The sequence below is a fragment of the Protomyctophum bolini genome, assembly GCF_963924005.1.
Source record: "Protomyctophum bolini genome assembly, chromosome: 15".
Classification (NCBI taxonomy): domain Eukaryota; kingdom Metazoa; phylum Chordata; class Actinopteri; order Myctophiformes; family Myctophidae; genus Protomyctophum; species Protomyctophum bolini.
In genome coordinates this window covers 31,904,445-31,928,768 of record NC_137876.1, presented here as the reverse complement: position 1 = coordinate 31,928,768, position 24,324 = coordinate 31,904,445, and the positions used below count along the sequence as shown (strand labels likewise).

The following is a 24,324-nucleotide window of genomic DNA, read 5'->3' as shown; positions in this document are numbered from 1 at the left end:
ACTTTGATTCTGCCTATGCGGGCGGATACTGCCAATGTGTTTCAATGGGAGCAGAGCGGTTTCCATTTGAGAAAAAATAAAATGCTCCGTTCCCCTTGAAAAGCATTGGCAGAATTTTCACTCTAGCATTTATTACATGTACATGTCATTTTCAGCTGACAATGCTTTTTTGACTCCCATGGTATTATTGTAGGTTGAGTGCTAACCCACTGAGTGGCTGTTATATACTGTAGGAGCTGGTGACCTTCACTCAGAGCTGTAAGAAGTGTCTAACAGTGATAGAGAAGAACCATCAGACCATCCAGAGACATCTGGACAACAGTAAGACCCTGCAGCACATGGACATGGGTCTTCTACAGAAAAGAGTAACGGATCTGCAGGCTTCCTCACAGGTATGCAATGTCACTTTTGCAGTAGGTATTGTGGTTTGGGCACAATTTATTGTTTGTGAGGGTCACAGTTAGGAATTCAGTAACTTAGATGGATGATCATCATTTCCATTCATTATTGAGAATTAATTTGAATTATGTGATATGTCTGTTCAGGGCATGATCAAAGAATCCACAGAGTGGAGGAAACATGTGGAGGCCAACAGTAGCCTAATGAAGAGATTTGACGAGTCCCGGGTGGAGCTGGAGAAAGTTCTAAAGATGGCTCAGAGTTGTCTAACTGAGAGAGGCAACCCAGAGGAACTGCTGAAGAAACACACGGTAGGAAAATAACTCATCCTTGCTTGCCCACAACAAAGAGCATCATTTTGGGCCCGAGAGAATGGCAGTTACCAGTTACCACCCATAGCGTTCGTAGTGGGGTGTCAGTCCTTTTATGTCTATTTCAGGTTTGATTGGCTGAAACTTAGCCATCTTTGTTCTCTCTAGTTGTGATGCCAAGTGCAATATAGGCTATTGGGCAAGTGCCCAATAGTTCCCCGTGGTCCCCCTTATTTGAACATTGAACATTGTTCTCTCTATTTATTAGTGTGGTTGCCCTAACAGGGCAACCAGACTATTGTTATTGTAAACGAGCGATACGTTGCCGCACTACTCCTCGCACAGTTTTTGCCGCACACACTCGAGCCATATGTCAAATTGACCGGCTTCATCGGGAATCATGTGCTTGTATTTTGCTAAGAGATCCGTTGTATAGTTTAATTGATATTAATGAATTAGTTCTCCATAGACTTATAATGGGGAAATCGAAGACTAAATGTAAGTATTTTTTCCCATTGGAGACCGTAAGCGACATATTTACAAGACTTGGGAGGGGGGTTCATAATAATTATGAAAATTAATTTAAAAGGAATTACATCAGTCGGCCTCATGGTGGAGCTATAACAGCCCACTTTACGTTTTTCCCTATAACTCTTGAACCGTAAGTCGTAAAATAAAAAAATCTTTTTCCATGGATTCCTTGGGTCATGATGCATTTCCACATATGGGCCACGCCCATTTTAGTCAGGAAAGAAATTCCTGCTAATTTGAATTTTCTCCAAAACACACTTTTGGCTCCTCCTCCTACAGATTTTGTCCAAATCTCACAAAAATCGGCACACATGATCTCCGGACCTATCCGATTAAAACACCAACTGCAGAATTTTGGTAGTGCGTATCGTTCGGCCGTAATCGTCGTCCGAAGATAGTAGGAGGGGACTATTTGACAAAAAATGCCATAAATCACGAACAGAATGTCCGATCCATTCCAAATTTAAATCGCATGTCACGGGTGGTTCAATCAACCAAGTTCCAAAAGCAATTCCATTTTCATCCATAGGGGGGCGCCGCAAATGCGAGAAATGTAACCGTTTGTCGCAAAAACATGATTTTTGGGAGATAAATCTCCTCCGAAGTAGTTATGCATGATCACAGGGGTGACGTGACATTGTAATTGGCTGGCAAAATTTGTGGGAGGGGCCTATTGACTGCGGCAACCACACATTGCATTTCTTCAAAATTGCGACCTTTCTACTAGTTTATATTCATATTTGAATAGAAAAGAGAGGTCGCACACAATGCATTGCGACGCATTGTGAGCTTGTAGATCAGCTATTTTCAAATGGTCGAAATATATAGGGTTGAAGTGGTTACAGTAATATATGTTTTTCTAATCAAAATGTAAATCTCCAAAGTAACTATAGTTGCGAACACAGTGAGCACTTACTATGAGACCTAGCAGATCATGTCTGTCTGTGTGTCTGTCTGTCTGTCTGTCTGTCTGTCTGTCTGTCTGTCTGTCTGTCTGTCTGTCTGTCTGTCTGTCTGTGTGTCTGTCCCGCTATACGTCCAAATATGGAGTGTGTTGCATCAGCAATCACTCAGCTCCATATATGGGCACAAAAGGGGCCAGGTCCACATATACAGTAACAGCGGGACAGACACACAGACAGACAGACAGACAGACAGACAGACAGACAGACATGATCTGCAGGGTCTCAGCTGCGTTCGCTTCCCGCTTTTCAAGTTTTCAAATAATTGTAGTGGAGTAAAAGTACAAATGTTGGCTCTGAGATGTAGTGGAGTAGATGTAAATGTATTGGAAATTGGAATAAAGTAAAGTACAAATACCTCAAAATTGTACTTAAGTACAGTATTTGAGTAAATGTACTTATTTACTTTCCACCACTGGGTTAACGGCAGGAGGATGAGTTAACAAAACGTCAACAAAGAGAGAAGTATATGACCAAGCTGTCCGTCTGATGACAAAAAAGATTACAAAAGAAAGGAGAGAGAAGTATGACTAAGACACAGAAGTGGTCAATGTTATCCTCAACTTCACATTGACATCTGTTGTCCAGATCATATCTCACAGCAGGGCTGCAGGGCTGAATCATTCAGGCCGCGGTATAGTCAAGTCATACACCCAGCCAGGCCACCCTATCGCTATTCTCACACACTAGTACGTTTGGATTACAACAGAGCCATAGAGTATAGACAGAGTTGCGACATTGAGGGGGCAGAAAACAGCCCGGTCACGTGGTTATGTACTCACGCGAGCCCTATCGACTACATTACATTTCCGTAAACTTCCGTATTTCAAATATCTGTATTTATGCCAAATATTGCGATATCGATACGATATACGATATTACCGTTAAAATTTCATATTCTACATTTTAAGTGTTGCAACACTTATACATACTGTGGGGATTGAAAAACCATAAAACCTGGGTGATCTATTCTACTGTATGCTATCAAATTGTATGTTTATTCATGCAGCATAGTACTGTAGTATATTGGTGTTATAAGATGTATGTTATACTTTAGCTATTGAAAAATATCAGATGCCACGCTACGAGCTTGTATAGGTCTGCTGTTCGTGAAAATGTGGTGCAAATCTTTGAATATATATATTCTGTCAAAGCGATCGTTTTTAACTCAATTTTTGCTTCATGGGGGGTCCCTGGAACAACATATTTTCATATTTTCAATTACATATATTTTTGGGGTCCTTGACATGAAAAACTTTAAGAATGACTGACAGAAAACTGACATTTGCAGAAATGTCTTCAGGTCTAAATGGGACCGGACCGCATCTCCATGCATGATATGATCTACTGCACCACGGATATGTCAACATGAAGTCGAAATGAGTCATAGTTCTCTCTTTTTGTCATCAGTTTCCTCCTTTAAGTGATAGTAGCCGTATAGTAGCTTTTCGTGCTGGGGCTCTTTACCCCCCCCCCCCCCCCCCATTTATGCTTTTATTTTTGTATTTTCTTTTATTTCTTTTAACGCTGCATCATAGATGTAATAGAATGAGATGACTTGACTATGACAGACGAACAGGTTATGACATGGTGTTGCTCCATCCGTGTTTCTTTTTTGATACTGCTGTTTGTTTGTTTGGATGCACTAAACAAAGTTTCGTTTTATGTCTCATACAGTGACAATATTTGTATATGTTTTCTCATTAATTTGTGCATTCTGTACATAATATTTGACCCACTTTCAAAGGGTGTCAGACAGTGCTAATTATATCTGTGTGCCATTTTCCTACATAAAGACCTTCTGTTTTTATTGGCCATAAATCCCAATTGGTGTTGCACAGGTAGCCTACAGTACACCATGTTACCATTGCAGTGAAAATCCTCTCTAGGATGTACGTAGGAATTATTCAACCTAGACAATACGTCTACCTAGGTTGTGGCTAGTCCATTTATGTCCAAATCAGCGAGTAATGTCGTCACTGTTAATCCAATTGTACAGTAACTCAAAAGTACTACAATAGTAGTACACACTGTAAGTGAAATGACCACTGAAGATTTTGGATACATTTCTGAAATGTGATCATTTTCATGAATTGTTTTCAAGGAGTTCTTTGGGCAGTTGGACCAACGAGTCCTGAATGCGTTCCTCAAGGCCTGCGATGAGCTGACAGACATTCTGCCCGACCAGGAACAACAGTCCTTACAGGAAACTGTCAGGAAGCTGCATAAACACTGGAAGGTTTGTCCCATTGCCACTGTCATACTTAAAATAATAATGATTCTAATAAACATATTAATATTAGTTGAATAGGGTTTGTTTGTTTCTCCTTTGCCTCCCCTCTGTTTTGACCTTTTCTTTTGTTCCTCTCAGGATATCCAGACCGATGCCCCCTTTCACCTCCTTCACCTGAAGGTGGAGGTGGAGAGGAGCAAGCTCATGGTGTCCCTGCAGGAGTGCCAGGCAGAGGTGACGAGGGAAAACCGCCACCTGGCCAGCGTGGGGAGCGAGAGGCTCATTAAGGAGCACAGGGTAAGAGGCAGCTGGCTGCGCATCATGAATCAATGATTTGACTGGCAGAGTTCAATGTACATTCAGCCCCCATGTGCGAAGGTTTAGTTTCACTTAAAGGACCACTTCACCACTTTTCAATCTTCATATAATAGGTCCTCACTAATAATCATGATAAAATGGCACGATTTTTTTCTACTCACTCTGTGTCTCATAGGAGGGCTGTGGGCAGTTTAGTCTTAGTCATTAGGCAGTTTTTTTTTAAACAATATATTTTTTACAATTCTTTTTAGATTTTCATTATCGTGAGAACGATGGCTTCCATTTTCGCATTGCAACTTTTCAGGACTAGAAAGCCTGCAATTTTTATTAGCTTGTATTCCCCATTGATGATGTCACTGGAAGACGGTTTATGAACTGCCCACAGCCCTCCTATGAGACACAGACCAAGTAGAAAAAAATTGTGCCATTTTTTTCATGATTATTAGTAAGGACCTATTATATGAAGATAGGTTGAAAAGTGGTGAAGTGGTCCTTTAATGCAGAGAAAGCGGAGGCTGCTCTGATGTCAAGGATATACTTGTTTTGAATTGCCTTCGTTCAGTGGCAGTTGTCTGCTTCAGTGTCTCCATTCAAGATGAATTCTACTAAAATATCAAAGTTGTCCAGAATCTGTCATCTATCATAAACACATGATAAACATTTAGACATTTAGAAATGTTTATCCACAAGATTATACCCATAGAATTGAATGCATAGTACCAACATTTCTACATTGTAATGGCGGACAGCATAGGAAGTACTCATACTAAAAGGTATGCATAGCGTCCTCAGGTGCCCCAGAGAAGTAGGTGGCTGTGGACACATTCTTTCCTTGTGAATGAGTCATTGTATTCGGTGTACATGATATACAATAAACACTAGCCCACTGAGTCTTCTGGAAGTGAAAAATAACCATCCTGTTTATATACAGCAGTGAAAGTGTGTTGTCCTTCTTTAGGCCTTTTTTAGAGAAAAGGGCCCTCAGTCCATCTGTGAGAAGAGGTTACAACTGATGGAGGAACTCTGTCAGAAACTTCCTGATAGTGACCCTGCTCACCAAACATTGGAGGCTACCAGAAAGGCCTACTCTGAGGTCAGGGAGGAAATTGATTGCACATATCAGAAACTAATGCATCACCCAGATAAATGGAAGGAGTACCACTCAAGGTATAAATTATTAAGTACCATAATTACATAATTGCATTTGCCAGTTAATCACATTTACAGTAAGTAAGCAATAGCAATGCGTTCTATTTCTTCCTAAAATAAGTTCTCTATTTATAGGTATGCAGAGCTCTCATGCTGGCTGATATCAAAAGAGAGCCAGCTCAGGCTGCTTAGAAACCGTGCCAGTGACCCCAATAAATATGGGCAGGTGAAGGCCACCATCACAGTAAGTCTTCTTCATGCACACATTCTCGCTTATAATGTACATACAGTACATATAATACATGCATGACTTCGAATGAGTCTTCACACCTACCAAACAAAGCGTACTTTCCGACAATACGCAGCAGGATTCGTTTTAATCGTTTGGTGTGAATGCAACATTAGATTTAAAAAGGTATTTTTTGTCACTACTATCATGTCATCTAACCCACATGGATTATGCTTGCAGGAACTGAGGAATGAAGCAGAGCTGCAGGAAGGCAACCTTGGCTGGCTCAAGGCTCGTATGGCCATTCTGATTGAGATCAGTTCTGACAGTGAAGCCCAGAGACAAGCAGCAACGCTTAGCAAACTCTCTGCTGATTTTAAGGGCCTCCTCTCCTCCCTGTTAGAGGTAGGTATTGTCTTTCAGCAATGTTCAACATTAGAGATGTTTTTTACACGAAAAGGAAATCACACAAGGTGAGGTACATGCTTGTGTTTTATCCTTATACTGTATGTACAAATGCTCATACTAATGTACAAAGTTCATGTATATGCAGGAACACATTGGGACACATTGTTGTGCATTATCACTTGGATAACTAGGCAAACGTGTAGTGCCTCTGGTAAGGTAGAGATAAATGAGCATTTGTGCCTGTCGTAGACATGCGCAGAGCAAGTTCAGTCAGGGAACCTCAGTGCAGTTACTGCTGGCTGTTAATTGGGCCGCCTCAGCATCACGCTCTCATTCACATGATTCACTCAGCCAATCACACACTCACTCCATCTTCATACCGGCTACTTTAACCAGAGGTTTGCATTCCTCTGCCTTCTTGCTTGCTGCTGCTGTATCAGCGTGCCGCTGTATACAAACCTGCTGCTCACCCACCTCCACCCCAGCTATACCACCTGTCGTTTTGGATCTACTGTTTAGGTACGGGGGATGGTCGGGACTGATGCGCTTGATCTGAGTACCTAAAAAGCAGATCCAATACATCGCCAAACCATAATAAATGTATTGCTCATCTTATATTCAATAAATATATATTCCATCCATTCTTGAGTTGTCCTGACTGAACTGTAACATACAGCAATCTATATATCTATATCTATTCCTAGTCTATATCAAGAGGAACTACAGTTCATTATACTGTACACACAGCACCCTTTCTGGCTATTGTACACTGTGGTTTTCAATATGCTTTTTTAGAACAGTATTTCAGTGATTGGTTGAGGCAGGGGGCAAACACTATTCTGCCTCTTATTGTTCTGCCTCATAGGCTGAGAAGATGGTACTGGCTGTGGGGGACTGTGTGCAGTTCAGGGAGGAGGTGAGAACCACTCTGGATGAGCTGGTTCAGGGGCAGAAGGAAGCCCATGCTGAAGTCACCAGGATTCTAGACTGTAAGACTGTTCGAGAGGCCCAGCAGCTACTGCTTGGACACCAGGTGACAGCCCCATGCAGCTCACAATGCTCATCAATTTACATTGAGCTTAACTATACTGGGTATATCAAATATGTTATCTAAAGATCTGTCCACAGACAGATTTTATTGTTGTTTTTAGATAACTTATTTGATAGATTATCTTATCGTTTCCATCTTATTTAAATATTTATCTATTTATAATGTAAAACAATTATGAAGTGCAAGCATCAATAGACCTTCTGAAGTAAATTTACATTTTCGTTATCGTCTTATTCAAATGCATATGAATTCAAAGCAATTTCACAAAACAATTCACCCATAAATAAATAAATATACATACCGGTAAATAAATACGAGATAAGGATTAGTAATTATTCAAATAGCAAATCGTAGCACACAATCATTCCTAATGGATTTATCTTTGGTCCACAGCAACTTGTGAAACGTCTGAAGCTGAAAAGGAAGGACGTACAGCAGTTGGTATCCAGGGGTCAGCAGCTGCAGGCCGAGGAGGGACTGGGGGAGACATTACACCAGGACCTGCACAGTCTGGAGAACACACTCAGCAAAATGGAACAGAACATGGACTCACAGGAGCAAAGCCTAGAGGTGAGCTCATACGCTACTTTCCCAAAGTGCATTGAGAGACAGAGAGGCCAACCATTCGGGTTAACTACAATATTTTGTTGTATTGCTTAAATGGGACGTTATTTGTGTCCATAAACAATCCGATCCATTTTGATCCTGGGTCTCATATTGTTTCCGGTTTAAAAAGTATTGTATTAAACCAGCAAAATAATCGCAATGTTTGACCACGTAAGATGTAAAGTGACTATTATTATTATTATTATTATTACCATTACCATTATTATTACCATTATTATTATCCTCAGGTCACACTGGCAGCATGGCAGGAGTTTGACAGTCAACAGGAAGCTGTGCTGGGGTTTGTCAACAAGGCCCAATCCGCAATGGAGAGAGATCTCAATTTTAGCAGTCCAGAGAGCCTGGGTGTTGAACTGGACCAGGCCAAGGTTAGTCAAGCTGGTCGTGATTGATTAGGTTCACTTCACTTCAACATTAAGGTCATATTCACACCTAATACTTCGGTAGACTCGCTGTCATCCGCAGCAATTGGAAACGCAGCAAGGAACTTTATCAATCTGTTCAATTCATAAACTACACAGTGATATCTATGGTGTTAAAATTATACTTCGAGTAATAGTTATTGGACAGTAACGTGGATGCAGTGTGTCGTGTGTGCTTGCACGCACGCATGCACACTCTGTTCTTTTGGGCATGTGGTGGTACAGCGCAGTGAGCGCAGACAGCAGCGCAAAATGAATTATCCGACGTTTATCCTCATTCTCTACGTCTATCCATGGTAACGTGACATCTTTGCGCTGCGTAAAATATGCCCTCTCCGTCTCCAACTGTGTTTACGCCTCATGCTCCTCACGTTTCATTTCCCTTATTTGATGCGATTGCATTCACACCTACAGTGAATCGAAGACAGGTGCGCTTGGAAGCGAAGCGAAAACACAGTTTTTTGTCGGAGTAGAATGCGGTTCTATGATGCGCATCAAACTTCGAATGAGGCTTCACACCTGCCAAACGAAGCGCACTTTCCGACAATGTGCAGCAGGATTCCTTTTAATCGCAGTAAAGCTTTCTGGTGTGAATATGACCTAAAACTCATGAGAGAGAACCTTAATGATTATGAGATGTACACACGTTGCTGAATGTAAACTAATGTATTTCATTCTTTCCTCAATAGGTTCTGTTAAAACAATGTGAAGCTGAGGCATCCCATATGAACACCTTACTGAGGAGGGCAACAGAAATCCAACTAGGACCAAAGAACAAGACTTTGCTCTTGAGCCAAGCTCGCTCTCTCAGTGAGCAAGTGGGAAAAGTGGAGGCTGGCCTAAAAAAAGAGTAAGACTTACCATGGCTTGTTGTCAAAAGGTTGTCATTAATTATTATTTACAGGTGTCTAACAATGACATAGCGTATTTCAATCCTCGACCCACTATTTCTTATTTTTTATTGTATTAAACAATAGTTGGATGCATTCAATATTATCATTACAATATCATATCATTATATGCTATGTACAGTATTGGCAGTTTATTAGTGATACAACTATAATGGATGCTTCTTTATTCCAGTGTAAAGGCTCTTGAAGGAATGAAAACTCAGTGGGACGAGTTTGGAAGTGGGTTTGAGGCCTTTTCCGTATGGATATCTGATAAAGAAAAACAACTCGACACACTGAAAAGTTCTACTGTTCTTCTTGACCAGCAGATCCATACAGTGAAGGTACTGTGAATTACAAAGCTGTGATCTTTCACTGTACCCTGTACCTTCTGATTCTACGCTGTACTCTACCTACCTACATAACGAACAACCTACCCCCTTTCTAAGCATTTTTTCAGTGGCCATTTCACTGGCTTAGTTAACATCTGGTCTTCCTTGCCTCTGTACCCAGGCTATCAGTGCAGAACTTCAACAAAGGGTGGAGGTTCTGTCTCAGCTGGAGGCACACTCACAGGCAATGGCCCAGTTTGTGTCCTCAGGGGAGGCAGCTCGTATCAAGGCCCGTCTGACCCAGATCGGAAGGTACTGGGAGGAACTGAAGGAGAGCGTGCAGCAGGTTGACGGACAGCTGGAGGAAAGCTCCTCTCACCAGCAGAAGTTCAACACCAGCCTGCAGGAGGTATATACTGACACAGTATTGTATTGGACGGTGTTTCACAGCGAAAATAGATTTACAAACATTGTGAGCTTTGAATAGTTTTGAAAATCTTTGAACATTTGAAGGGGAAATAAAAATCTTTTGTAATGTTTGAATTTTTTTGGAAAATGGAAAATTGGAAAATGATGGGTACGTGATGCAGTTTGTGGTCTCCAATGTCTTCTAGGCACAGAAAACACTTGGTGACTTGCATATAAAACTAGAACATCCTGTCACATCGTGTGACTCCTCGTCTGAGACATATAAAGCTCTACAGAACCACATGGTAATTCACAATTAAATTGTCTTCACATTCTCTTCTATTCTCACCTACTATATTTGGAGGTAAACTTATCAGTATCTGTTCCTCCTCTCTATACTGTATGAGCCTTCATCTCAGTTAATGTAACTTGTTGTGTTGTTTAAAATTTCTCCAGGATGTATATCAGTGTCTGGAGAGGCTGAAGACGACCTTGCTGTCACTGTCTGCTGGGGCCAGAAGACTCAATGACAGGGAACATGCAGAGAAGGAGGTTACAGCTCTACTAACCAGCTATGAACAAAATATACACCAGGCAAAAGATAAACAAAGCACCCTGGAGAACCTGCTATCCCTTTGGCAAAGGTAAGGACAGTATTTGTATGTGGACATACTGTACACAGGATTTTATAGTATGCAGAAAAATCGGGGTGTATTGATTGAAACATTGCACCATGTGCTCAGATAGTTGCCACCTGACCCTGCACATTTCGATAATGTAGAATTCACATTCATGGTCATCTATTGTTGCATTTCAGGTATGAGAAGGATCGCTCCAACTTTGTTTCCTGCTTGGAGAGAAGTGAATGTGCATCCAAACCAGAGAGCCACGGCCTGTCGGCTGATAAAACCAAGCTCCAGACTGAGATACAGGATTTGCAGGTACAGTTAATAAACATATATACAAACATATATCACACATCACATTCCGTGCTCACTCATACACAAAGCTGTGCATAGGACGGGCTAGCGCCCCTCATAAAACATAATTACAATACAGTTTACAAACTTTACACATGATTTAAATACTGAGGAAAATCTCATGATGTTTGCAGGGAATGCACCATGAAGTGAGGTCCTTGGAGCCCCTTCATGCTGGACTGGTATCCATGGAGAGATCCTTGTATCCAACAGCTTCAGAGGAGAGGGTAAAGCAGCTTAAAGGAGATTTAGAGATGCTGCAGAAGAGACTGCAGTGTCAGAATGAAGCCGTTCCTCACCGGTAAGATTGATTCTCACTGCAGAGATGCTTTGCCATTCATATTTAGGCCATACTGTAGTTTCACATCGCAAGTTAAGCATAAGATTTAATTCTGAGAGGGTACTGGACGCATAATAGTTACAAATGGATAAAATAATGAATACACACTAGATTTTACTGTGCTGGTCTAGCTCAGATCGTTGCTTTTACCATAACATGATCAAACTGCATTTGTGCATAATTATTTGCATTTTTTTTTTTTTAACATACTTAAATTGTATTGTTGCAGTGTATACAACAATTCAAATAATGTCAGTAAGCTATTTATTTGATGAATAATCTAACCTTTCTGGCACTCATTTCCAGCCCTATCCACATAATTGAAGTATGTGACTACATTTTGCGAACACTTCTTGCCACTAGTCAAGAAGTGACATTATATTTCTCATCCTCACATTTACCTCCTCACATTCCCACCCTCTCAACCAGAATCCGAGAGCTTCAGAATCACCTCTCCCACATGGAGCATTTTGACCAGACCCTGCTGAAGTTCTCCCAGTGGAGTGAGACCATGCTTTCCTCTCTCCATTCAGCCTCACAAATCAACATCACCAACCTGCAACCAGCTGTGACCCATGTAAAGGTAAGAGTGACCCTTCTCTCCCGAGTACAAATGAAATAATTGTTCACACATTTCAGATTAATTCACAGTGAGTGAGCAGGTAGTGGCTTCAGTTTTTTCCTGTATTGTCTGTGGCAGGAGACCCTGGCAGCGCTGCAGGAGAAGGCCAGTACGAGGAAGAGCTTAGAGCAGCAAACGGAGAGACTGTGTGGATCCTGTGAGCCTGGCGATGCCCAGCTCCTCCAGAGCAGGCTGGAGAGCTGTCTCCAGCCCTACCTGGAGGCCCAGCACATAGCCGAGCTCCAGCTAGAGTGTCTTGAGAGACTGGAGGCGTTTCTGCAAACCCACGGAGCGGCAGTGGGGGTCCTCCAGGGTCTGAGACAGACTGTGGAGAGCGCTGGGAGCTGGGACCGGGGCAGGGTGGAGGAACTGCAACAGGAGTTGGCCACCATAGTGCCCGACATCAGCCAACTGGAAACACTGGCTGTCGGCCTGGACAGCAGCCTTTGCAAAAGTCACCTCCACATCGCTGGCGATGAGGGGTCTCGGACGTCATGCCGTGTCCTGGCTGACACTCTTAGCACCGAGCTGGATACAGTAAGGAACCTGCTGGGTACAAAACAGAGTGAAGCAGAAGCCCTGGGGTCTCTGTGGGCTTCATTCAGACAGCGCAAAGAGCAGCTGCTCAAAACCGTGGAGGACATTGAGGATAAAGCCGATCACCAGAACCTCAAAGAACCCAGCCTACATGCTCTGCAGCAGAGGTAAAGTTCTGTGTTAATTTAACTCAATGTACTGTACAAATGTAACCAAATTTGTACACGACATTGAGGATTGTACTGTGCCAAGTTTCTTCTGTGGTTGTTACTGTAGATCAACATTACATCCTGTATCAAGTCAGATCAAAACTTTTTTGAAAACACTTTTAGCTAAAGTTGGTGTTTAGCTAAATGTTATATTATATAGAAACAAACAAGCATGCAGCAAGAGCGAGGTCAAGAATAGCGACCAACGTAGTTGGCATGAGCAAGAGTGTTTTTGCTTGCACATGTGTACACAGTATGTTTGTGTACAGTCATACATGTACTGTATCATGCACATGTGGAAGCATACATGTATGTGTGTGAACATACAGTATACTGTAGTGTATGAGACTGAGAAAAGCAACATTTCTCCCCTCTATTTGCCAGGCTGCGGTTCTTTAACCAGCAGGAAGATGAGCTGCAGTCTCACCAGCATGAGGAACAGTGGCTGAGGGACAAAGGCCAGCAGCTGGCTCAGAGAGACGCAGAGCTGGCTGGAGAAGTGCTTCGAGAAATCAACCTCCTGGAAACCACATGGGAGGACACCAAGAGACTCATAACTGACAGGTACTAGGTCACTCCTAAAGCCCAGTTTTTTTTAAAGATATTTGTGCATGCATGTGTGTAAACACATGACCTCACTTTCTCATTGGCAGACAGGAGCAGTGCAGTGTTCTTGTGGAGCTGATGAGAGACTACCAGAGTCTGAAAACCTCCATCAACGCCGTCATAGAGAACACTGAAGCTATTGTTGAGATTGGCTCTGCTCTGAAAGACCACGAGGAAACCAAGAGATCACTGTCCAAGGTCAGAACTAATGCATATTCATTCGTTGTTTGGTATCAACATGTGCAAAATCTTGTTGAACTCTGTAGCTGTGTACTGTAGCTCATTTAAATGCATAGCTCATTTAAATGTATTACTTTCAAATGGAATGCAGTAAAACACATAAAAACCTCATTTGTGAATATATGAAGTGATGAATTCAATTACTTCAAGTGTTCAACATGTTTGCAATATTTTTTCCCTTTCCATGTGCAGCATGAGGCAGCTAAGGCAGAAATGGCGAGTAAACAGCGGGAGTTGGACCAGTTTTCCAGCAAGGGCAAACAGTTGCTGAGTGAGCTGAAGAAAATTCAAGACTGTGATTCTCAGATGATGAAGAAGGACAGTGAGAGCCTGGTGGATCAGTGGCTTGATGTAAGTGAATGAAATAACACTTAGAGTAATTGGAATCACAATAAGATTAAGTTCATCCCTCTGGGTCAGGGCAGCAACAGACGTTCTTCTCCTCAGCATCTCTTTTAAGCTGAGGGGAACCCAAGGAGCTGGAGGAGGTGCCACATTGGAGATAATAGTAATAATTGTGCCCTGCATGGGTCTGCCCCGGAGTCCCTACCTGGTTGGCCATGCCTGGTACAAAAGAGGCACCAACAGAGTCCTCTTAACTTGGTCTCATCTCAGACCTCCTTCTATATTTCCAAGGTCCACCCTTTTTGACCAGAGGTGATGTTTGTAACATATAATGAGCAATAAATTGGAGCTGTAATTTGTGTCTCCTTGATGCTGATTAAATGCAACCAGTACACCTATCCAACAGGCATTTTAATGCTGATTAAATGCAACCAGTACGCCTATCCAACAGGCATTTTAATGCTGATTAAATGCAACCAGTACACCTATCCAACAGGCATTTTAAGGCTGATTAAATGCAACCAGTACGCCTATCCAACAGGCATTTTAAGGCTGATTAAATGCAACCAGTACACCTATCCAACAGGCATTTTAAGGCTGATTAAATGCAACCAGTACATCTATCCAACAGGCATTTTAATGCTGATTAAATGCAACCAGTACATCTATCCAACAGGCATTTTAATGCTGATTAAATGCAACCAGTACACCTATCCAACAGGCATTTTAATGCTGATTAAATGCAACCAGTACATCTATCCAACAGGCATTTTAATGCTGATTAAATGCAACCAGTACATCTATCCAACAGGCATTTTAATGCTGATTAAATGCAACCAGTACACCTATCCAACAGGCATTTTAATGCTGATTAAATGCAACCAGTACATCTATCCAACAGGCATTCTAATGCTGATTAAATGCAACCAGTACACCTATCCAACAGGCATTTTAATGCTGATTAAATGCAACCAGTACACCTATCCAACAGGCATTTTAATGCTGATTAAATGCAACCAGTACACCTATCCAACAGGCATTTTAATGCTGATTAAATGCAACCAGTACACCTATCCAACAGGCATTTTAAGGCTGATTAAATGCAACCAGTACACCTATCCAACAGGCATTTTAATGCTGATTAAATGCAACCAGTACACCTATCCAACAGGCATTTTAAGGCTGATTAAATGCAACCAGTACACCTATCCAACAGGCATTTTAAGGCTGATTAAATGCAACCAGTACACCTATCCAACAGGCATTTTAAGGCTGATTAAATGCAACCAGTACACCTATCCAACAGGCATTTTCAAGATCCCTTTTAACTCACTTTTAACCTCAAGATGCACTACTGGACTTTCAAGGGAGGCAGTCTGCCTCCTTATCACAGTCTGTTGTCTGAAACAAGATCGTGTACAGTAACCATTAATAGTATATGTAACAAATGTTAGCGTGATTGTTGATTTAAAATATGTATTCGTTTAATTGCCAAGTACTATCAATGTAATCATCCTATGTGTTTAAATCTGTTTCTCACCCTATAAACTTAAGGTGAACACTCAACACTGTGCCGACCATTGATAAAATGCCTGCACTGCTGCAGCCCATGCACCTAAACAACAGTAAATCACATAATCCATGTGATGCCCCTATAACCCCCCTATAACTAAAATTGCTTAATACCGACAGCCGGTCAGCAAGTGGATTCATGAATGTATGTATTATAGACAATATTTTAGGCCAATAAAAAAAACTATAGGCCTATACCAAATTTGCCACTTTAAAACTAAAGAAGCCTGTTGGCTGCCGGACTAATAGGGGTGATTTGACATTGTAATTGGCTAGCTAAATCAGTGGGAGGGGCGTATATTTCAGAAGGCGTCTGTGCAATCTAGCCAACCACCCATTGCAATTTAAATGAAGAGTTTACATAGTACATGCATACACCTTCCATAATGATTATATCTGGTTTCAGTATTTATTTACCCTTTTATTAAGGTTATTGTATCATTCAATTTATATTGTGGGTCGGGAGGGGGCGGGACGGGGGTTCTGAGACATTGCCAAAGCATTTCCGGGGGTCCCCGGGCAAAAACGTTGAGAACCCCTGGTCTAGTGGACACATATTCTAACAATTTTTTTCATTTTCAGCTGTCTGAGAGGATAGATGAAAACATTGATTGCTTGAGCCGGAGTCTGGCAGTGTGGGACGAGGTGCGCACAATCAGTGAAGACGTGGAGAGCTGGACAAGCAGCTGTATGATGGAGCTGAGCGAGAGCCTAAACAACCTCAATGATAGCCAGAAGATATCTGCGAGGCTTACTGTGTTACAGGTAAAAATATGTGACATTGTTGCAGCCAGAGTGTTTTCAAATCCTATTTTCAATATTTTGTCCTGGTTTGTAGCCTACTTAAACTTTACTTAGGTGACTGATAGGGAGGTTTATTGCAATTGCAAACAGTGATTATTTATCATCCCAGGAATGTACGAAAGTCAAATAAGTATACATTACAATAATATAGTGTCCCTATTTTTTTTCTTATAGCTGAAAATGTTTTCAAAAAGATCTAAAAGCTTGCTTGTAGATCATCTATGTTCGTAGCTTAAAACCAGTGTACAACCATTCATGTTTAAAACATTTCCTGAAAGTATCTGAACTGTTCCAATATGTTACACCCCATTCAGCTGTCACTCAGTATAATCATAAAAACAACTTCCACCAGGTCAAGTTGCTGGTCACAAGAATTATGGGCCACTATGACTCAAGACACTTATTACTTCCTCACTGTGTAGCAAAGATCATTCAGTATATCACTCTTTACCAGTCACTATGTAGCAAGGACATGTCCTGACCCTGAGCGATCTATGAAACATTCCTTTTATGTTCTTATTTATTGGCAGATGGAGATGGGCGAGAAAGAGAAGAAACTTGAGACCCTGCAAGTGAAAGTGACAGAACTGAAGCAGCGCAGTCGAAGTCAAGAGACTCCTGCTAAACTACAGGTAGTTATTGGTTTTGACCATTTATTTAGAGAATTACATTTAGGCTGATGATCACACTTCACAGCAACTTAAAATACAAGCAACGGTAGCACAGATGATGAATTTGTTAACTTATTACCAACAACAACTGCTCATGTCAGGTGCTAGAGGCTGACCTGCGAAAAAAGATCAGCAGTGTTCAGAAGCTTTGTGAACAAGCCAGGGGAAACCTGCGGGACTTCAGCTCACAGAGGAAACAGTTGGAAGACTACATTTCCCAGATGTCTGCTTGGCTGAAAAGTATGGAGGATTCCTTGGTTTCCTCGCCCACTGGTTCAGACCCTGAGGACATTTGCAGAGTGAAGGTATATGAACGAACGCAAGTTCTGTACAACACAACACCGCAATGTATTATGTTGGTGACCCCTGCACTAGAACCTTGGGCCTTCAAGTACAACTATTCCTACAGTAACTCGGCAAGATGCTGATCTTAAATACTGTAAACGGCTGAGTATTACTAAAACACCATTACAAATGTACAACTTTTTCAGATCTTTGCTGCTATAATGCTAAAAAACGAAACAAAAGAGAGAACAGTCCAGTCTTAGCTAGACTACATTGGCTGTCTTCCTGAGATGATTTTAAAGTCCTTCTATTTACTGTATATCACAGACTGCATTATGGTTTATGTTCCTTCAGGAGCCTTTAGAGATCTTCTACCGCAGGCTTGCTACATACAGTATGCATAACCCTTACAGAAAACACTTTACCTATTTGAAATCTTTTGATTTTGAAAAAAAAAACACTTAAAAACTTATTTTAAACATAGCCTTTCTATAGCACAGTGTATCACGATTTTAAGAGATTTTATTTAATGTTCCATTTAACTTTCTACGTAATTTTTTTGTCTTGCTTGCCTTTAATTCACGTTTCTCTTTCTTTTCTCTGTTGTGTCCTGTTATCTTTGATATACAGCACTTTGAGAAGAAGAATTGGGAAGAATTTATTATTATTAGTATTATTACCATTTTTTTTTATTTTTATTATTATTATTATTATTATACGGCTCAGCTACTCCTTGCTGACTATGGTTGTAGAAAACACTAAGGTAAGGAAGTAGATAATGAATTCATCTAGTGTACATAACATTTTCTGGGTGACAGGATCTGCAGAAGGAGTTGCAGAATCAGCAGGGAAGCATCGACTCCACCCGGGAGAGTCTCAACACGTTGTGCAGGAAATATCCATCTGAGGAGCTGGCTGGCCTGGGCTCGGCTCTTACCGACCTCATCAAGAGTTATGAGTCTGTCAACCAGCTTTCGGCCAGGACACTGGCATCACTGCAGCACTGTCTGCAGCAGCACTTCAACGGTGAGTCACTCTGGAGAACATGGGTAATTATTATATTTTACATGGGGGTACATACTGTACGTAGTAGGTGGACCCTGTTGTAAACAAGTGTGTCGTCCACAGTAACAGTCTTTGTATTGAGTTGTGCTATTGAAATGTACCCTTCTGCAAACTGTTAATAACTACTTCAATCAATCAATCAAACAAACAAACTGCACATTACAATCCTCAGTGTTCATTTTACTCCAACTCTTGTTAAAAAATATAAATAAATACCAAATAAATTGGTTCAGAAAATGCAACACACAAGCTGTCTCCTTCAATGTTGGTGACAAGCATGATCCATAAGGCTACACTCAGTGTGTGTTGTGATCCCATGAATGACATGAGTACATTTTTCTGTAGACAGATCTTCATCTACTGTATCAATGTAATCTTCATCGATGGAAAACATGCTCTCTTTTGTTCTTCAGACCTGGTGCAGGAGTTCCATCGCTGGCTCTCTGAACAGAGGGAGATAGTTAAAGAATGCTCAGACCGATCTGGAGACACACGCATTGTGGAACGTAAACTGCAGAAACTAAAGGTAGAACTGATACAAATTATACTAAATACACCCTGTGAATCAGTTGTAGTTCATTTTAATTCATCAAGACATTTTTGTTATGACATTTACATGTTGAGCATTAAGCACATGAACCCTAGCGTCCCAATTCTGGACAGTACATTGGTATGATAGATACTTACTCATTAGGCTATGAGTGTTTTTAAATATTGTTGTATTTTGTAAATGTTTTTTGTATACCATGGATAGCTTGTTAATTGGCAATGCCCCTCCTTAGTTCGGGTACCCTGATTTGAGGCACACCCCTCCAAAAGGAACTCCCCTGTGTTCCAGTGTGAGGCCTTGCGTGAATTATGGGCATCACTTCATGTTGTCAGTCATTCAATTCATTTGTGTCAAAGTATTGAAGACTGTTCATCATTGACCGCTTGACTAATAAATCTTGCAATACTTCCGAGCCAGAAACAATACATGGTGCTGTTTAGATCCCTCAATACAAATTTACAGTGCGCACATAAAAAAAGTGAAAAGTGAAAACAACCTGTGATATGTCTACTTTTATGTTCCTGAACCGATTAACTAACAAAGGATGCAATCGTTTATAAATAGTGTTTGTTCACAAGCTAGTCCAGCCGGCTTTCATTGACTACAATGTACTGTACTCCAATGTAATGTTTCACCGAACTTCCAGATCCAGTTTTTCTTCCCATGCACGTCAATGGTGCCTGATTGTCCTGTGGACTGTCCCTACCTTCATTTTTACTGGCTGCTGTTGTTGCTGTAACACCTGAATGTCTGCATGGGCATTACATGGTGCTTGTTAAGTGACTTTAGCACTTGATAATAAGCATTTGTCATTAATTTAAATCAGCTGTGTGGAGGGAGATCTTGTAGTAGGTAGGCAGACTTATATGACCCTTTTGGATTTATGTCAGGTTGTGTTCCCACAAATCTACAAGATATACAAGTAAACTAGAGCTGGAATATCTTTCGTGAATAGATTTGGTGCAGAGGGGAAGAAAGGAGGCGACATAGACCTCTGGGTCACCATGGTCAATGTACTATTAAGTGGTTAATCTGCACACTTTATATAGTATAGAACAATTTAACTTCATCTGCTACATTGCAGGCAGCCAATGGTAAGGGATGCAAAGGTCAACTCTGTTGTGCACAGCACACTGATTCTGTCATCATCTCTCAGGGGGCGCTGGAGCGTGTGGAGGAGGGCGAGGTGCGTCTGACTCAGGTCTGTGAGGAAGGGGAGAAGCTCCTCTTGCACCTCCCCAAGGCCAGTGCCGGGCAGGTCCAGCAGCACCTCTCCTCCATCCAGCAGGACTGGGACAGTTTCGTAGAACAGTGCAGACAGAACCATCAGATTCTGGAAGACAGTGCATCTCTCATGAAAGGGTAAGAGATCCTCCGAATTCTACAGTAAAGCCACTTCAGTGATAGAGCAGTGAGATGCTTTCACTCTTACTAGTACTTTGGGTTAAATAATGAAAAAGTAAATTTTCGGAATTACTAATAACAACAAATATTGACACTTTCCAGGGGTTCCCAAGCATAATGATTGATAGTTGGGAATCAAATAGACCCAAAAGCCCTTTTGGGTCTATTTGATTCACCCCATAACTCTGTCAGAGGTTTGGGGGTCTGTACGTGGCCTAATGCATACCAAACTGGGGTCCTTGACATAAAAAAGTTCAAGAACCATTGATTTACACGGCTGAAGATCTGACGCACATACAGTAATGGCTAGTATGTCATGTCAATGCCCAAAGGTTTGAGGGTCGTCTGAAGAAGCTGAGGTGGTGGCTGGAGCACATGGAGAAGCGGATGACCACGGATATGCCTGAAGCCAAACAGCGAGGTCCTGAGAAGGCCATACTGGAGCAGGTCGAGGAATACCAACAGGAGGTGCTCAAAGAAAGGTTCTGTATCTGAGTACTGCGTTATATTTCATTTCATTTCAACGGTCAATTTAGGAAGTGGAGTGTATAGGCCTAGATAAACTGTCTTTTAAACCAGTGGTTCCAAAACATTTTAGCTTGTGACCCAAAACAGAAATGTGATGTTTGCCCGGGACCCAAACTAGTGAAAATAGAAGATCTACAAGCTCACAACATGTCTCTAAGCACCACGTTGTGAGCTTGTAGATCGGCTCTTTTCAGTACTTCTTAAAGATTTGTTTGCTAATTTATGGAATTTCTTTAAAAAAATTGTATTCCTTCATGAAATGACTGAAAAATGACTGAAGCAAAAATCTTTGGATTTTTGCTTTTTTGGGGAATGTTTTTTTTTATGTTTTGAAATATTAATAATAAAAAACAAAATCTTGGAAACAAAATAAGGGACACCATAAAAATGTGTCCGCGACCCACATGTGGGTCCCGACCCAGTTGTAGGGTTGTAGGGAAACAGTGTTTTGGAACCATACAATTTATTATGCTTGTGTTTCACTTCCTTTCCACACAGGGACTCATTTGAGCGTTTGTGCCAGGAGGGCCAGGCGCTGAACGAGGGCAGCCGAGGAGACGGCAGTGAGACGCGGGTATCGGCTCAGCTGCAGTCGCAGTACCAGGCCCTGCTGAGACGTGTCAGAGACAGACTACGCAGCTGCCAGCTCACCCTGCAGGAACAACAGGCATTTGAAGAGACACTGCAGGCCACCTGGACCTGGCTTAATGGGGTCCAGGAGCGCCTGGCTTCACTCAACAGCACTGTCGGCAATAAAGAGACCCTAGAAATAAGACTTGGTCTTATACAGGTATGTAAAGTAACATCTGGCACAAAGAAAAACACCACATCGCAATCGCAGTTTAATTCCATAACTTTTGCGTAATATAGCAGAGTGAAAAAGGCATAATTGTGAACAATATTATTAATATTATTTATTGAATTGAATAAAATCAGATATTACAATACTATATGATTATGAAAGATATTGTGCTATGACAGCAGACTAACCATGGAAAATATGTAAAGTTATATTCTTCAAAAGGTGGGTTATTATTATACATTCATAGCAATATATGCTAGCAAAATGTAGTCGGTTAAAGTGGGTACTTTGATTCAGCGATCAGTGTTCTCAAGCTAAAAAGGTTTGAGAACCATCGACTTGCTCAATGACATGGCTGTTGCAGGGATTATTTTAATTTTAATTTTCGGTGTATGAATGTGTGTGAATGGGTGAATGTAATGCACAATCTATGTAAAGCACCTTGGATAAAGGTGCTATATAAATGCACCATTTACCATTTACAATGATCTACACTAGTTTACAAGGGTTTAAAGTAAACCTACAGACTTATTGGGCAGTCACTCTAATGCTCATCCACCTAATGCACATTCAAAATTGGATGGAATGCCCATGCTGTTCTCATCCTCTTTACATGTAGGATATCCTTCTGATGAAGGGGGAAGGCGAAGTGAAGCTCAATATGACAGTAGGAAAGGGTGAGCAGGTCCTTAAGCACAACAGTGTGGAGGGACAGGAGGCCATCCGCTCACAGCTACAGAGACTGAAAGATGCTTGGGCCAACATGCTGATGACCGCCATGAGTTGCCACAGGTGAGAAATCGATGCCCTTCACTGGATCCTTGGATTACTGGTATTAGTTTAAATGTGCTTGCAGTGTCCATTAAGTGTTTGCCTTTCTAATTACCCACACACTCCCTCTACAGCCGTCTGGAGTGGACAGTGGCTCAGTGGAGCTGCTTCCAGGAGAACAAGGGCCAGCTTCAACAGTGGATGGAGTCAGTGGAGCAAGAGTTTGGCATGGCTCTGCCTCAGCAGCCAGGCCTAAAGGAGAAGGCTTCTCAGTTGGAACGTCTCCGGACCATCCAGGCAGATGTAGAGGCCCATGCAACAGCGTTGTCACGACTTACAGAAAAAGCTGTGGAGCTGCATGAGAAAACTGGCGACCAGAACTTTGGACCAGAGCCGAGGGCAGAACTCAGTGCTCACTTCGCTGATATCTCCGCTGTTGTCAAGGTAGTTTAGACTAAAGTTAGACAAAAGTTGTTTGTAGTAATTGTAAGGGTAGTTTTCTTCAACCTACTTGATGAAAAGTGATGCCTTCACCTGCCCCCATCATCAGACAAACTATAGTACAGTGTTGGCTAGAGATCTCTGGAGCTGGTTGTGAAGTTTCTCTTGTAGACTGTACTGTCTTCTTGATCATTCATGGACACTTTCAAAAGGCAGATGTTGTGAAGTTCTTTTGCTTAGCACAGCTCATATATGCCAAGGTATTATCAGTCACAGAAAAGTATACTAAAATACATTTTCATTACGTTCCTGTGATTGTCTAAAATCTGAGACAATGAGACATTATACTCTCTCTGTCCTCACTTTCTTGTCTCCAAGTTTTCCCTTAAAAACATTAGATTTCCAAAATTCAAATATGATTTAATCTAGGGCCTAGATGTCCAGCCGTACTTGCTTACACTGTCCTCGTATCTCTGTCCAAGGGTAAAGTCCAGTCCATGGAAGGGATTGTGTCTGAGCATGAGCAGTACCAGGATGCTGTCAGGGACTTCAATGATTGGCTGATCTCAGCCAAAGAGGAGCTCCAGCGCTGGTCAGACCTTTCAGGAGATTCAGCCTCCATAAAGAGGAAGCTCTGTAAAGTGCAGGTAAGAATTTACAAAGCATGATAGCCAACTTTCCATTAGAGTACATCCGTCAGTGCACTTTTTTAAACAAAGTGATACACAAAAGTGAACAGAGACATTAAATAAAGTCAATATTGCAATAATACAAGCATATGCAAAAATAGCTACTTTTTGTAGCAAAGTGCAAATTTTGGTAACTTAAGTTTGTCTAGTTTGGCCTGGGCAGCTGGCGTAGCTGTCTGGGCACCTTGGCTGGTAATCCAGTCAGTGTGGCAGTGTGCCACTGGTTCGACTCCCGATCCCGACGTCCTTTACTGCGTGTCATCCCCCCATCTCTCTCCCCATTTCCTGTCAGCCTACTTTTGTCTATCCCTCTATCAATAAAAAGAAAAAAAGGCGAAAGCGGGAAAAAAAAGTTTGTCTAGTTCTAGATGGCACAGCCAGGTGGAATGGATTAGCACTTATGATGCATACACATCCTCTTAAAACCGTGGGGTGCCTCGGACGTGTATACAGCTCTCCTGGACATGTTTTGCGCATGCGTGCAGCCATTCACTTCTTTGTTCACTGGCCGACAAAACTGTCTATTATCTCTGCATCTACGGCGCTCTCCATGGTTTTGATCAGAACGCCAATGTTTTGTCTTAATTTCTGAC

The 24,324-nt window shown here is 41.6% G+C and overlaps 1 protein-coding gene across 4 annotated transcripts in view; it reads left to right on the top strand.

The window, feature by feature from the left end:
* Positions 1-24,324, top strand: part of syne1b (spectrin repeat containing, nuclear envelope 1b) — a 121,219-nt gene that overhangs the window by 22,444 nt on the left and 74,451 nt on the right. For 3 of the 4 annotated variants that reach the window (XM_080784125.1, XM_080784124.1, XM_080784126.1), the window contains exons 1-28: positions 6,074-6,147; positions 6,373-6,537; positions 7,406-7,573; positions 7,985-8,161; positions 8,446-8,586; positions 9,330-9,490; positions 9,724-9,874; positions 10,044-10,271; positions 10,477-10,575; positions 10,727-10,914; positions 11,088-11,211; positions 11,385-11,551; positions 12,020-12,173; positions 12,291-12,916; positions 13,343-13,522; positions 13,612-13,762; positions 13,997-14,155; positions 16,304-16,486; positions 17,056-17,157; positions 17,298-17,501; positions 18,300-18,507; positions 18,960-19,072; positions 20,253-20,458; positions 20,833-20,982; positions 21,527-21,818; positions 22,450-22,622; positions 22,736-23,045; positions 23,525-23,689. In XM_080784125.1, coding sequence (XP_080640251.1) covers positions 6,430-6,537; positions 7,406-7,573; positions 7,985-8,161; positions 8,446-8,586; positions 9,330-9,490; positions 9,724-9,874; positions 10,044-10,271; positions 10,477-10,575; positions 10,727-10,914; positions 11,088-11,211; positions 11,385-11,551; positions 12,020-12,173; positions 12,291-12,916; positions 13,343-13,522; positions 13,612-13,762; positions 13,997-14,155; positions 16,304-16,486; positions 17,056-17,157; positions 17,298-17,501; positions 18,300-18,507; positions 18,960-19,072; positions 20,253-20,458; positions 20,833-20,982; positions 21,527-21,818; positions 22,450-22,622; positions 22,736-23,045; positions 23,525-23,689 — 5,088 coding nt within the window. In that variant the 5' untranslated portion in view covers positions 6,074-6,147; positions 6,373-6,429. Of the gene's footprint in view, positions 1-233; positions 393-545; positions 711-4,307; positions 4,443-4,574; positions 4,734-5,712; positions 5,922-6,038; positions 6,148-6,372; positions 6,538-7,405; positions 7,574-7,984; positions 8,162-8,445; positions 8,587-9,329; positions 9,491-9,723; positions 9,875-10,043; positions 10,272-10,476; positions 10,576-10,726; positions 10,915-11,087; positions 11,212-11,384; positions 11,552-12,019; positions 12,174-12,290; positions 12,917-13,342; positions 13,523-13,611; positions 13,763-13,996; positions 14,156-16,303; positions 16,487-17,055; positions 17,158-17,297; positions 17,502-18,299; positions 18,508-18,959; positions 19,073-20,252; positions 20,459-20,832; positions 20,983-21,526; positions 21,819-22,449; positions 22,623-22,735; positions 23,046-23,524; positions 23,690-24,324 lie in introns of those variants that run through there. The other variant, XM_080784127.1, reaches the window with a different exon arrangement.